At 44.7% G+C, this 15,874-nt stretch overlaps 1 protein-coding gene across 1 annotated transcript in view; it reads right to left on the bottom strand.

Moving 5' to 3' along the window:
- adamts9 (ADAM metallopeptidase with thrombospondin type 1 motif, 9) overlaps positions 1-15,544 on the bottom strand; it is a 127,170-nt gene extending 111,626 nt beyond the window's left edge. The window contains exon 1 of the mRNA XM_031833885.1: positions 15,493-15,544. Coding sequence (XP_031689745.1) covers positions 15,493-15,544 — 52 coding nt within the window. The remainder of the gene's footprint in view (positions 1-15,492) is intronic.
- Between the last annotated feature and the right edge of the window lie 330 nt (positions 15,545-15,874).

Raw genomic sequence — 15,874 nt, 5'->3', positions numbered from 1 at the left:
GGATACGGAGGAAGGGAAACAGAGTGTGAAGGTCAAGAGTTGCATTGTACCTTTATTTCCAACCTTCACAGAGGAATATGAGCTCAGAGCTCAGAGCACAGCTGCATCTCCAGGCAAAGATTAGAGGGAGAAAAAAGACATAGTCAAACCAGAGATCATCCCTGTTCCCCAGACTCAGCATCAAAGTCCTGTAAACTCAGCAGGGAGGTAAACCACAAGCATGGCTAAAGACTCAGACACAAACACACACACATACATACATAGGCCGTGTACGAAATCTGGCTTACTTAAACCCCATAGTCTACATACCATTTAGCACATACTGTTTAGTAAAAATGAATGTAGCAAGCAACAAATATCAGCATACTAGGCTCATGCTACTGAGAATGTGTCATCTAATGCACAATTGCGTTGATTCCCGCCATCTGTTTATTTTGGTACAGCGTGTCCCCTCAACTGATTATCAGCTTTTGTCAGACACATATGGGTCCTGAAAGACGATTCTCTTCCTCAATAGTGTGCAGCGAATTCTACTAGATGGAAAGCTGAAATGAGCATGACATCCTGGCATTTAAAGCATACTACATTTTAGAAATGTCACATACTATGAAACTTAATTTTTTCGCATATCCAAAATGCCTACCATTTAGAACACAAGTACGGGTATTGGAACCCAACCACACACACCTAACATGCTGAACACACACATAAACAGGACAGAAGCTACGGCCAAGGGGAAGGTACACAAACAAACAGGAAGATTCTGTGCTGAGTCTGTGCAAAGAGCAGCCTAGGTTAGGAGGTGAGGTGACAAAGTCCCTCAGAATGAGATTGTTAGTGTAAGAAAGTGGTACACATCCAAGCAAACAGTCATTTTCCAGCTTTTCTCAAGCTGTGAGAGAGAAGTGATGACAGGGGCTGGCTTGTAAAGTAATACTCGGGTAATAACACAGTTTGTGTTTTCAGAAGCAGTGTGAAGTGGACGTTAAGGTAATAGTTGACAGTAGTGATTATGGTATCAGGGGAGAGTGGTGACAGGGACAGCCTGAAATAGTGCTAGTTAGTGGTTGGACTCAGTGCTAGCCTTGTCCCATTAGCTACATCTCTACGACCTTTTCCCTGACTGAGGTGAGAACAGGAGCGAACTGGAGAACGAACGAACGAACACACACACACACACACACACACACACACACACACACACACACACACACACACACACACACACACACACACGGGAAAAGGATATGAGATTGGCTAATAAATCCAAGCTCTCTCATAACAGGACCACATTTTCCTTAAAACCTAAAGGTTAATCACAGCATACTTCAAAATGAGCAGGAAACAAAAAGAAAAGCATTCATTTCTAATGATCATTCTCCTCACGTTCCCACTGTGTATTATTATGATTTCCCATTCAGGATTTGTATTGTTCTATACTACTGAGGTATGTGTTTATGGGGGGTACCCTGGGAGTGGTGAAATGAGCTGGGGTTGACAGAGCCGACCAAGCCCCAGCCCGCAACCCAGACCGCTCCCCCCTCAGGTGGTACTGGGGTCCCAGGCCAGGCTTCCCCATAGGGCTGGCTGACCCAGGTCCCTCAACACATCACAATGAGGCCCAGGCTGCAGTGGTAGCAGAGCAGTGCTTAGACCATACTAACCTCAACTCCCAGAGCTGCCAAACATTAGCAAGACAAAGGAGCTGATTATGGAGCACAGAGGGGTGAGCACGTCCTCAACCACATCATTGGGGCTGTAGTGGAGCGGGTCGAGAGCTTCAAGTTCCTGGGTGTCGACATCACTGAGGAATTAGCATGGACAACACACACTCATAAACTTGTGAAGAGGGCACAACAATGCCTCTTCCACCTCAGGAGGCTGAATATATTTTGCATGGGCCCTCAGATCTTCAAAAAGGTATACAGCTGCATCATTGAGAGCATCTTGACTGGCTGCATCACCGCAAGACGCTACAGAACGTGGTGTGTACGGCCCAGTACATCACTAGGGCCGAGCTCCCTGCCATCCAGGATCTCTATACCAGGCGGTGTCAGAGGAAGGCACCAAATATGGTCAGACTTCTGCCACTCAAACAATAGACTGTTCTCTCTGCTACCACACGGCAAGCAATACCAGTGGACTAAGTCTGTAACCGAAAGGATCCTTAACTTAGAACCACCCATCCCGGATCCGGTATATTTGTCATCAGCAACGCTGAATAGCACAGTCAAATAATATTACTAGAAAATATTAATATTCATGAAATCACAAGTGAAATATAGCAAAACACAACTTAGCCTTTTGTTAATCACCCTGTCATCTCAGATTTTGAAATGATGCTTTACAGCGAAAGCAATACAAGTGTTTGTGTAAGTTTATCGATAGCACAACAAAACAATAAGTACACTTAGCATCAGGTAACTTGGTCACGAAAATCAGAAAAGCAATCAAATTAATTGTTTACCTTTGATGATCTTCAGATGTTTTCACTCACGAGACTCCCGGTTAGACAACAAATGTTCCTTTCGTTCCATAAAGATATTTTTTATATCCAAATACCTCAGTTAGTTTGGTGCGTTATGCCCAGGAATCCACCGGAAAGAGCGGTCACGACAACGCAGGCAAAAATTCCCAATTATATCCATAATGTACACAGAAACATGTCAAACGTTTTTTATAATCAATCCTCAAGGTGTTTTTCAAATATCTATTCGATAATATATCAACCGGGACAGTTGGCTTTTCACTAGGACCGGGAGTAACAATGGCCGCCTCTCTCTTTTGCGTACAAATCACTCTGAGAGCCCCCACCTGTCCACTTACGCAATGTGGTTGTTCACGCTCATTCTTCAAAATAAAAGCCTGAAACTATGTCTAAAGGCTGTTGACACCTTAGGGAAGCCATAGAAAAAGGATTCTGGTTGATATCCCTTTCAATGGGCAATAGGGATGCATAGAAACACAGGGGTTTCAAATAAGAGTCACTTCCTGATTGGATTTTTCTCAGGCTTTCACCTGCAATATCAGTTCTGATATACTCACAGACAATATTTTTACAGGTTTGGAAACTTTAGAGTGTTTTCTATCCTAAGCTGTCAATTATATGCATATTCTAGCATCTGGTCCTCAGAAATAGGCAGTTTACTTTGGGAATGTTATTTTTCCAAACATAAAAATAGTGCCCCTTAGCTTCAAGAGGTTACAGCTTCTACCCCCAAGCCATAACACTGATAAACACGACTACTAAATAGCTAATAAAATGGCTACTTGGACCCTGCAATGACCCTTTTGTTAACTAACTCTCTTGTACTGACTCTATGCACAGACACTGGACTTTACACACACACTCACACATACTTACACTGACACCCCAACACACTCATATGCCGACACACACATAACATGTATACCGACGCCACACACACTCATACTATCTACCTTGTTGCCTAGTCACTTTATCCCTACCTACAGTACCAGTCAAAAGTTTGGACACACCTACTCATTTTCTTTATTTTTACTATTTTCTACATTGTAGAATAATAGTGAAGACATCAAAACTATGAAATAACACATGGAATCACATGAAATGTAGTAACCAAAAAGGTATTAAACAAATCAAAATATATTTTATATTTGAGATTCTTTAAAGTAGCCACCCTTTGCCTTGATGACAGCTTTACACACTCTTGGTATTCTCTCAACCAGCTTCATGAGGTAACCACCTGGAATGTTAAGTTCATTTGTGGAATTTCTTTCCTTCTTAATGTGTTTGAGCCAATCAGTTGTGTTGTGACAAGGTAGGGGTAGTATACAGAAGATGGCCTTTCACCGAATAAGGTGAAGTCCATATTATGTCAAGAACAGCTCAAATTATCAAAGAAAAACTACAGTCCATCATTACTTTAAGAGATGAAGGTCAGTCAATCCGGAAAATTTCAAGAACTTTGAAAATTTCTTCAAGTGCAGTCGCAAAAACCATCAAGCACCATGATGAAACTGGCTCTCATGAAAACCGCCACAGGAAAGGTAGACCCAGAATTACCTCTGCTGCAGAGGATAATTTCATTACCAGCCTCAGCAATTGCAGCCCAAATAAATGCTTCACAGAGGTCAAGTAACAGACACGTCTCAACATCTAACTGTTCAGAGGAGACTGCTTGAATCAGGCCGTCCTGAGCGCTCTGGAGCAGGTTTTCATCAAGGATCTCTCTGTACTTTGCACCGTTCATCTTTCCCTCAATCCTGACTAGTCTCCCAGTCCCTGTCGCTGAAAAACATCCCCACAGTTGGATGCTCCCACCACCATGTTTCACTGTAGAGATGGTACCAGGTTTCATTCAGAAGTGACACTTTCCATTCAGACCAAAGAGTTCAATCTTGGTTTCATCAGACCAGAGAATCTTGTTTCTCATGGTCTGAGTCCTTTATGTTTCTTTTGGCAAACTCCAAGCGGGCTGTCATGTGCCTTTTACTGAGGAATGGCTTTCGTCTGGTCACTCTACCATAAAGGTTTGATTGGTGGAGTGCTGCAGAGATGGTTGTCCTTCTGGAAGGTTCTTCCATCACCACAGAGGAACTCTGGAGCTCTTTTTGGTTCTTGGTCACCTCACTGACCAAGGCCCTTCTCCCCCGATTGATCAGTTTGGCCGGGCGGCCAGCTCTAGGAAGAGTCTTGGTGGTTCCAAACTTCTTCCATTTAAGAATGATGGATGGAGGCCACTGTGTTCTTGGGGACCTTCAATGCTGCAGAAATGCTTTGGTACCCTTCCCCAGATCTGTGCTTTGACACAATCCTATCTCGGAGCTCTACGGACAATTCCTTCAACCTCTTGGCTTGGTTTATGCTCTGATATGCACGGTCAACTGTGGGATCTTATATAGACAGGTGTGTGCCTTTCCAAATCATGTTCAATCAATTGAATTTACCACAGGTGGACTCCAGTCAATTTATAGAAACATCACAAGGATGTACAATGGAAACAGGATGCACCTGAGCTCAATTAGCAAGTCACATAGCAAAGGGTCTGAATACTTATTTAAAAATGGTATCCTTTTTTTATTTTCAATAAAGGTTCAAAATGTCTAAAAACCTGTTTTCACTTTGTCATTATGGGGCTTTGTGTGTAGAACGATGAGGAAAAACATTTATTGAATCCATTTGAGAATAAGGCTGTAATGTAACAACATGTGGAAAAGTCTGGTGTATGAATACTTTCTGAATGCACTCTATCTACATCATTGACCTTGTGCCCCTACACACTGACTCTGTACTGCTTCTCCCTGTATATAGACATGTTATTATTACTCTTTTTTTGTTATTCGTTATTCACTGTGTATTCTCTGACTCTAACATATAGTCTCAGTAGCACTCGTCCTGATTGTTCTCAGGTCGCCAGCCTCTAGTCCCCCGAGCCCCTCTGAAAGATAATTCTCCAAACAGCTTCATTAGAAGGGGGAAGACAGGGAGAACCTAGTGGTGTGGCTGAGGAACAGAGGGCAGATGAAAGAGCTGCTAATGGACAGCGCTATGTGGCTGATAAAGCCTCCAGACACTGTGCCGTGCTGGTCTGTTGCTGGTCTGTTTTACAGGATCACCATTTTATAGCTAAACACTACATCTCACGGTCCACAGCCAGGCCTGCTTGATGTGACTGGGGTTACAGGCCAACTAGAAGAGTGAGTGAGTGAGTGAGTGAGTGAGTGAGAATAGTCAACATCTACTTGTTGGATCAGCCAAAGGGAATACCTGAGGTGAATGGATGACTGATAGAATGCTACACGCAAACAGAGGGGAAAACATACACAAATAAGTTCTCAGCTTTACTGACAGACTGTGACCAGACTGACTGAGTGGAACTCATTGCTTGTGTAAACTACCTTGTTCACCTTTGGAGCAGTGGCCAGACACTGCTGATGTAAAGTAGGGATGTGTGTATAGACAGTGAAACCTAGCGAGGCAGAGACAGGAGACAGACATCTTCAATCACTGTTGCTGATGCACTCACATCTCTCAAGACACCTCAAACTCTATCTCACCCTGACTCTTATATCCATGCTGTGTGTGCGTATGTAGTGTGAATGTGTGAGTGCCAGTGTAGTGTGTGTACAGTGCCTTGCGAAAGTATTCGGCCCCCTTGAACTTTGCGACCTTTTGCCACATTTCAGGCTTCAAACGTAAAGATATAAAACTAGATTTTTTTGTGAAGAATCAACAACAAGTGGGACACAATCATGAAGTGGAACGACATTTATTGGATATTTCAAACTTTTTTAACAAATCAAAAACTGAAGAATTGGGCGTGCAAAATTATTCAGCCCCCTTCAGTTAATACTTTTTAGCGCCACCTTTTGCTGCGATTACAGCTGTAAGTCTCTTGGGGTATGTCTCTATCAGCTTTGCACATCGAGAGACTGACATTTTTTCCCATTCCTCCTTGCAAAACAGCTCGAGCTCAGTGAGGTTGGATGGAGAGCATTTGTGAACAGCAGTTTTCAGTTCTTTCCACAGATTCTCGATTGGGTTCAGGTCTGGACTTTGACTTGGCCATTCTAACACCTGGATATGTTTATTTTTGAACCATTCCATTGTAGATTTTGCTTTATGTTTTGGATCATTGTCTTGTTGGAAGACAAATCTCCGTCCCAGTCTCAGGTCTTTTGCAGACTCCATCAGGTTTTCTTCCAGAATGGTCCTGTATTTGGCTCCATCCATCTTCCAATCAATTTTAACCATCTTCCCTGTCCCTGCTAAAGAAAAGCAGGCCCAAACCATGATGCTGCCACCACCATGTTTGACAGTGGGGATGGTGTGTTCAAGGTGATGAGCTGTGTTGCTTTTACGCCAAACATAACGTTTTGCATTGTTGCCAAAAAGTTAAATTTTGGTTTCATCTGACCAGAGCACCTTCTTCCACATGTTTGGTGTGTCTCCCAGGTGGCTTGTGGCAAACTTTAAACAACACTTTTTATGGATATCTTTAAGAAATGGCTTTCTTCTTGCCACTCTTCCATAAAGGCAAGATTTGTGCAATATACGACTGATTGTTGTCCTATTTTATTTTATTTTATTTTACCTTTATTTTACTAGGCAAGTCAGTTAAGAACAAATTCTTATTTTCAATGACGGCCTAGGAACAGTGGGTTAACTGCCTGTTCAGGGGCAGAACGACAGATTTGTACCTTGTCAGCTCAGGGGTTTGAACTTGCAACCTATGGACAACCTATGGACAGACTCTCCCACCTCAGCTGTAGATCTCTGCAGTTCATCCAGAGTGATCATGGGCCTCTTGGCTGCATCTCTGATCAGTCTTCTCCTTGTATGAGCTGAAAGTTTAGAGGGACGGCCAGGTCTTGGTAGATTTGCAGTGGTCTGATACTCCTTCCATTTCAATATTATCGCTTGCACAGTGCTCCTTGGGATGTTTAAAGCTTGGGAAATCTTTTTGTATCCAAATCCGGCTTTAAACTTCTTCACAACAGTATCTCGGACCTGCCTGGTGTGTTCCTTGTTCTTCATGATGCTCTCTGCGCTTTTAACGGACCTCTGAGACTATCACAGTGCAGGTGCATTTATACGGAGGTGGATTGTATTTATCATCATTAGTCATTTAGGTCAACATTGGATCATTCAGAGATCCTCACTGAACTTCTGGAGAGAGTTTGCTCTCTGAATACTTTTGCACGCCCAATTTTTCAGTTTTTGAATTGTTAAAAAAGTTTGAAATATCCAATAAATGTCGTTCCACTTCATGATTGTGTCCCACTTGTTGTTGATTCTTCACAAAAAAATACAGTTTTATATCTTTATGTTTGAAGCCTGAAATGTGGCAAAAGGTCGCAAAGTTCAAGGGGGCCGAATACTTTCGCAAGGCACTGTATATATAGTTGTGTACACTGAGTGCACAAAACATTATGAACATCTGCTCTTTCCAAAACATAGACTGACCAGGTGAATTCAGGGGAAAGCTATGATCCCTTATTGATGTCACTTGTTAAATCCACTTCAATCAGTGTAGATGAAGGGGAGGAGACAGGTTAAAGAAGGACTTTTAAACCTTGAGACAATTGAGACATTGTCCGCTCCTGATATTCTACGAATATTCAAAGAATTAATTCGTGTTGGGCCTGCCCAGGCTTAGGGTTTGCGCAACATTATAGCTTATGTTTGAGACCAACGCATGGCTGTTGCTGTAGTGATAGAGAGAAGTGTTAGTGAGAGAGAGAGAGAGAGAGCGAGAGAGAGAGAGAGAAGCGTGCTTGTACCTCTCTCAGAACTAGAATTAGATGAACTTTCTATGATCTCGCTCCCTCACTCTGCTTGACATGAGCCTGCAACTCTCATCTCTCCAGCGTTGCTCTTCATCATTTATTTCCTTATAGAATAATAGCCGCAGGCAGGGTGCTGGAGGAGCTGAACAGCATGCAGCCAGAACAAGCTTTTCGCAATATATCAAATACAATTGGAGGAAAACACAGGTTGGAAAGCAAATATATCCTGCTTAAAAGAGAAGACTCTAATCTGACTGTAGGCTACGAAATATTTTATTAGCTTCCAAATAGGCCTATTGAGCGAACATTGTTTTACAAAGTTAAACAAGAGAGATAGGCTTTTGGTACGAGAGTATCGGCCTTCTCCGCCGAGGGAGTTTCACATCATTGGGTCCTCTTCATATTGTACAATATGTCTCTCCTCCACACACCTACAGTAGGTCTAGGTTATTGATGGCTTCAAGGCCATTTTTATTGATCTCAGATTCTCAGTGTAGAAAAGTAGCCTGTCATTTTGATAATTTGTGCGATATTAAAAAAGATTTAGCTAAAGTCTCAGTCATAAAAAATTATGTAGAATTGAATTAAATGTGTTTATAAAAGGCCAAATTCTTCCCGGACCGAAGTACAAAAAACAATCCCATGTGTGAAAGTTCTGTAAGTGGCTTTACTATAATGCTCTATGCCATTATGCAAATGCGGTGAAATGCATGCAATGTTTTATTATAAAGGTGATTTTGAATGTGTTCTGGTACCTCAGAGCTCCTCAGGTCACCCTCCTCTCATGCTCACTTTTTGTTCCGGTACCTCCCAATTTACAAATGAACCACTGGTTAAGTCCTTAGTGATCTGGACGGCAAGGAACTAGAAGCTCTCTATCAGCTCAACTACAGTCCCCGTCAATATGGATGGGGGCGTGCTCTCCCCTCTTTCTCCTATAGTCCACGATCAACTCCTTGGTCTTACTGACATTGAGGGAGAGGTTATTTTCCTGGCACCACACTGTTAAGTCTCTGACCCCCTCCCTGTAGGCTCTCTCATCACCGTCGGTGATCAAGCCTACCACTGTCGTGTCCACGTCGTCCTGGGTGAACACACACACCATCCCACTCGCCCCCGTGGTTTGTGCTCGTCACTCCGGTGTACAGAGCTGATAGCTCGAGCATTCTGGGAATGTGCCTTAATAAAAACTCTCTCCCCTCTAATTAATGGCATGGCAACCAGATAAAAGAAAGGGATGGGACGAGATGGGTTATGCAAGCAGTATGGGTGTGCATCCGTCTACAGGGGTGTAGAGAGGGATGGAGGGAGCAGTATGGGTCCATCTACAGGGGTGTAGAGAGGGATGGAGGGAGCAGGATGGGTCCATCTACAGGGGTGTAGAGAGGGATGGAGGGAGCAGGATGGGTCCATCTACAGGGGTGTAGAGAGGGATGGAGGGAGCAGTATGGGTCCATCTACAGGGGTGTAGAGAGGGATGGAGGGAGGGAGCAGGATGGGTGTGCGTCCGTCTACAGGGGTGTAGAGAGGGATGGAGGGAGCAGTATGGGTGTGCGTCCGTCTACAGGGGTGTAGAGAGGGATGGAGGGAGCAGTATGGGTGTGCGTCCGTCTACAGGGGTGTAGAGAGGGATGGAGGGAGCAGTATGGGTGTGCGTCCGTCTACAGGGGTGTAGAGAGGGATGGAGGGAGCAGTATGGGTGTGCGTCCGTCTACAGGGGTGTAGAGAGGGATGGAGGGAGCAGTATGGGTGTGCGTCCGTCTACAGGGGTGTAGAGAGGGATGGAGGGAGCAGGATGGGTGTGCGTCCGTCTACAGGGGTGTAGAGAGGGATGGAGGGAGCAGGATGGGTGTGCGTCCGTCTACAGGGGTGTAGAGAGGGATGGAGGGAGCAGGATGGGTGTGCGTCTGTCTACAGGGGTATAGAGAGGGATGGATGGAGCAGTATGGGTGTGCGTCTGTCTACAGGGGTGTAGAGAGGGATGGAGGGAGCAGGATTGGTGTGCGTCTGTCTACAGGGGAGTAGAGAGGGATGGAGGGAGCAGTATGGGTGTGCATCTGTCTACAGGGGTATAGAGAGGGATGGATGGAGCAGTATGGGTGTGCGTCTGTCTACAGGGGTGTAGAGAGGGATGGAGGGAGCAGGATGGGTGTGCGTCCATCTACATGGGTGTAGAGAGGGATGGAGGGAGCAGGATGGGTGTGCGTCCGTCTACAGGGGTGTAGAGAGGGATGGAGGGAGCGGGATGGGTGTGCGTCCGTCTACAGGGGTGTAGAGAGGGATAGAGGGAGCAGGATGGGTGTGCGTCCGTCTACAGGGGTGTAGAGGGTCAGTGGGAAGATATAGTGGGTTGCAGGGGTAGAGGGAGGGACATAGAGGAGCAGAGGGATAGAGAGAAGGATGAAGGGGACAGAGAGTATGATGAAGTTGGCTTAGCAGAGCTAGCAGACTTCAACACAACAGACCCTCCACAACCTACAGGCAATGACCTCTATTCTCTCTAACCACTCTACTGAGAACATACCCATCTGGCCCTGGTCTCTCTAGATGATGGCTGGGTGTCACACAGTTGCACAGCCCTCTGCATTACTACAGCGTAGAGCCCTGGAGAGCCCTGGAGAGCCAATGCCACCCCAGGCCCTAGTTGGGTTAAGCTCCTACCTCATTCTCACAGCATGTGTGGGTTTATCATGGGGGATGCTAATGGACTCTACATCTGAGGGCTCTTTGCACACATCCTTAATCATGTGTAGAATGCCTTCTCTAGAGGTCCACAGAGTGTGGCACAGAGGTCAGAGGTCAATGTGATAGCATTGGATGGGTTTAGGATGGTAGTCTGGTAGTTTAAACTGCAATCCTGATGGGAGCAGCTGAATTTCAGCCAGGCACTCAGTTAGTCCCCACATGAACTGATAGCAGGACGTGATAACCCTAGTTCACCTCCGTCAGACAGCCTCTGGTAGAAAGGGTCAACGAAAAGGTCAGAAATGGATAGCCTACATACCCAGACTGTAACTCACAGCATACAGGGTTAACAGCAGTACAGCAGGGCTACCCCAGTCTTGAGCACTGATTTGTGGGTAAGAGAGAGAGGTTAGGGAGGGGATCAGGGATCACGATGAGGTCATCACAGCCACCCAGATACAGATGTGTGTGTTTATTGTGTGTGTCTGTTTGTAATGTCCTCTACTGATCTGATTTGTTACGTTCACACATAATACAGAGAAAATGTATCAAAGGTTGTCTATTACACAACGTTTTGGGAAACACTCAAGTAACAGAGTAACACAGCTGAACAAAGTATCTGAACAGTGGAACATTGACTAATAACAATATTAGCACAGGCAATAGCAATAACAAGGATAGTGACATCACAGTGATGCGGTTGTTGTGCTGTGCATCTATCCTCTCTGAGTGGGGTGACACAGGCACCTCTCCGTAGCCTACTTGAACAGCCTTGAAATCTCCCAGGGTATGCAGACGTCACTGTATTTACAGTATGTACGCAGAGTCCTCACTGTCCTGCTACGTCAGTCCAGCGTCAGACGATTCGGGAAAACCATGCCGGAGATGGGTTTGCAAGCATGCTGCAGTAAAACTAGAGGATTCACTGAGCAAAGCCCCCTGAGTCTGTGTAGTATCACTACAGCTTTGTGTGTGTGTGCTGACAGAAAGGTCAGCTTGAACTTTCCAGTACACATAACAAACGTATTTTTGTGTGAGCAAATCTCAGAGAGAGAGAGAGAGAGGCCGAGAGATGGAGGGGGGAGAGATCTGTCTGTGTGTGAGAGATTCTATTTTCTCTGCCCAGCAGGCGACTTCATTGTCCTATGAGGTCATTCCCTAGAGCAGTGGTATTCCAAGTCGGGGTTAAACTGCAGTAGGGTCGGCAAAATAATAATACAACAATTGTATGGGACAATATACAAACATTTTTGAGAAAGATCAGTTAAAAGATAACATTTTATTGAGTAAATGTTCTTATTCACTTTGATAAGAGATAAAAATGCAATGAATTGAATAAAATATAAAGATTTTAAGGTTGTGTCATTAGATTTGGGGTGGGGTGGGGATGAAAGAAATTCATGGGGGAAAAATGGGGTTCCCTACAAATTCTGGCAGAAAAAATGTCCCCGCTGAAAAGGTTTGAATACCACTGCCCTAGAAGACGTCACTGGCCTGTGCTCAGACTGCCCAGAGGAATCATGGAGCATGCTCAGTGCTGTTTTCCCACTGAACTAGAGTCTCATCGGAGACGCTGTGTGACTGTGACCCACCCTTACTACCGGCTGCTGCGTCAGACCAGACAGAGAATGGTCACCTCCCGTCTACCATCCCTCTCTCAAGCCCAGCCTAATCAGAACACCAGGGCAAGGAGGGGCATGGTTCCACCCAGAAAGTCTGTCCCGTCCCTCCGTGAGGAAGGCCACATCCAGACCCTTAGGGGTTTCACAACCCATCCTGGTGTGAGGTATGTCTTTGTGGTGAATTCCCCCCTCAGTGGTACAGCCCTGAATTCTCAGAGGATGTAACCCCTCCCAGAGTAGTGGTGTTACAGAGGCGACACACACCCCTCATTCACCTACTTACAGTAAGATCTGAGATCTGGTCATGGGCCATGCACATGTACTTCCTCGCTGGACGAGAGGGGGTGTGCCACAAATAATTAAAGGAAGGGACCAGTCCTTCTCCACAGCCAAGAGGCAAAACTCTTGTCTCAAAGGGGTTATACTCACTACACAGTGTACCAAACAGTGTGCCGAATTGTGTGCCAAACAGTAAGTTATATGGTAACATCTTAGTTAACCATTCCAGCTCATGGAACTACAGAATGGAAGGAAGGTGGAAGCTTGCTCAGTTCCTCGCTTGTTCTTTCTTATCTTTAACAAAACCTTTCTTCCCACATCCTCTTTCCTGTCACCTTCCTGCAGGAGTTTCCAGTTATATCCCCCCCCAGCCACACCCCTATACACTATATGGTCTATTACTGTGAAGAAAGTCCAACAGGGTGGTTTTCATCTCAGAGCATGATCATATATTTATTCCACAGTATCCATCCCTGCCACCACCCTCTTTTCTCACACATTCTTCACCCAGAGTACACATGATTTACCCTAACTCCACTTGGCCAGGCACCATTAACCCCCCATTTCCGGTAACCTTTCTTCCTGGGTGCTGAATAGCTGTGCTAATAGATTTACGACTCTATATAAGCACACTGCCTAAGTGCCGTATGCCAGGGAAATAAAGAAGGGCAATAATAATGTCCACACACATAACAACATTACTGGCAGACATACTGAGAGGTTTTCATTTGTCCTTGATTCACTACGGCAGGATTCCTGATGACAGCTTTATTTAGTGATGATTACAATCACATTTCTCCATTTTCCCCTCTCCTCTGCCATAGATGTCTAAATATAATGTTTTCAGTTGTTTTTCATGATCACAAGACTTCATGGAAGAGTTGCTTGAAAAACATTTTCAAATGTGATTATAGTCCTCGACTGAACGGAGGTCGTAGAGAATGCTGAAAGAACGGGATAGGTATCGCACTGGGCACACACTGGTTGAGCCAACATACCAATGGGATGGCAGATACTGTTCACTATTTAGCTTTCACCTGTCCAGATGGATAGCGACAAACGTCATTGTCTGTATCCACACACAACCACCCAAAGGAAATTAACCTCAGTGGAATCCGCTTTTTTTAACAGAGAGGCCACCGGTCAATATGGAGTCTGGACAATTATTGACAATTCTCAAAGCCTGCTCCACAGTGAAGGGTCCCCTGCAGGCTCCAGGCCCCAGAGAGCAGGAAGTGTATGGCTGCTATGGTCAGCCTGAAGCCTGATGCGTGTTTGTCTTTGTTCCAGAGAGCAAAGGGGCTTTGTTCTGCAATAACAAAAATAATCCCTAAAACAGGAGAGAGGGGGAAAGTCTCAGTATTGTTTGGTAGTTGGTGATGGCTGAGGACCCTGAAGAAAACAAAGCCCTGGAATCCATTACAGCACGGCCAGTATGCTGACAATATCAGGTCGCACAAAAAGCCATTGTCAATGTTTATTACAAATAAAGTATTTATAATTTCTATTTTGTCTACTCAGTTCTTTGCAAACTGCAAGTTCATTTACTTACAGTGTATCTCCTGTGTAAGCCCCTCTTTTGGTCGAAACCCCCTCCCTGGATAAGACCTCGGTTCAACTGGACAATTTAGAACAGGAAAAACGATATGAGAAGGTACTGTACATACACAATGTCCAGAGGCGATGAAGCTATCTTCTCATTGGGAGAGGCTACAGATCATCATTAGACTACACATATTTCTATGTGGCTAACTTTACTGACTCCTGTGTAATATCTAGAATATTCTGACATTAGATAAAGAGCCAAGATAAACTGCCATGAGAAAATGACAGAATTAGACAGAGAGAGACAGAGAGAGAGAGAGAGAGAGAGAGAGAGAGAGAGAGAGAGAGAGAGAGAGAGAGAGAGAGAGAGAGAGAGAGACAGAGAGAGAGAGAGAAAGAGAGAGAGAGAGAGAGAGACAGAGAGAGAGAGAGAGAGAGAGAGAGAGACAGAGAGAGAGAGAGAGAGAGAGACAGAGAGAGAGAGAGAGAGAGAGAGAGAGAGAGAGAGAGACAGACAGAGAGAGAGAGAGAGAGAGAGAGAGAGAGAGAGAGAGAGAGAGAGACAGAGAGAGAGAGAGAGAGACAGAGAGAGAGAGAGAGAGAGAGAGAGAGAGAGAGAGAGAGAGAGAGAGGGAAAAGTGGTTTTACTGTTCCTTTGATATTGTTCACCAATCATTTATCACCCAGGCCTCCCCAAACACCAACAACTTACATCGTCTGTCATGTGAGAGAATATGTGGGGTTCACTTCAAAGAGGAAGTTGAGTGTAGTGTAAGACCTCCCTCTGATAACAATCACTGGGTTACATTGAGAGAACTATGCCTTCTAGACTGTAGAGTGTAAACAGGTATCAAGTGAACTAATGTGTAGCCTCAGTGAACACTCACAACTCTCATGTCCTTTGGAAGCCCTCAGCATGGAGTGGCAGGAACATTTGAGGTGTAAAGTCATTTTTTTAACATTGGAAATGTTAGACGTTGTATATTATGCATGTTTAAAGATATGTATATTAAAGATATGTATATTAAAGATATGTATATTAAAGATATATATATTAAAGGCCGAAAACCTGTGACACCACATCGCTCACCGAAAGGTCTGCCCATGAAGTTTATGAACAGCAGAGGGCGCATCATCTCCATCTCGGAGCCGTGTCCCAGGGCTGTGAAATCATGCTGGATAAATAAGGCTTGTGTCGCTCTGCAGACCACAACATCAGCCTTGTTTCCTACCAGGCAGTAAAATAACTACTCCAGATTATATTGATCTGTGTATCTATGGATGCCACTCCTCCTGACAGAGACAGATGGGTCATTCCCTACCAATGGCCTTGAATGAGAAGGGCCAAAGTTCAGCCAAACACTCTCCCACATTCTAAGGAACTACAGGGAAAACATTTAGTGTCCTCATCTCATGTGACACATTGTTCAGTGGAGAGACATATTAAAGTAATTCCATCAGCACAGCGCAAG

Source organism: Oncorhynchus kisutch, linkage group LG1 (assembly GCF_002021735.2).
Source record: "Oncorhynchus kisutch isolate 150728-3 linkage group LG1, Okis_V2, whole genome shotgun sequence".
NCBI classification, from domain to species: domain Eukaryota; kingdom Metazoa; phylum Chordata; class Actinopteri; order Salmoniformes; family Salmonidae; genus Oncorhynchus; species Oncorhynchus kisutch.
Note: the sequence above shows the minus strand (reverse complement) of the source record. Positions and strands in the feature narration are given on the sequence as shown.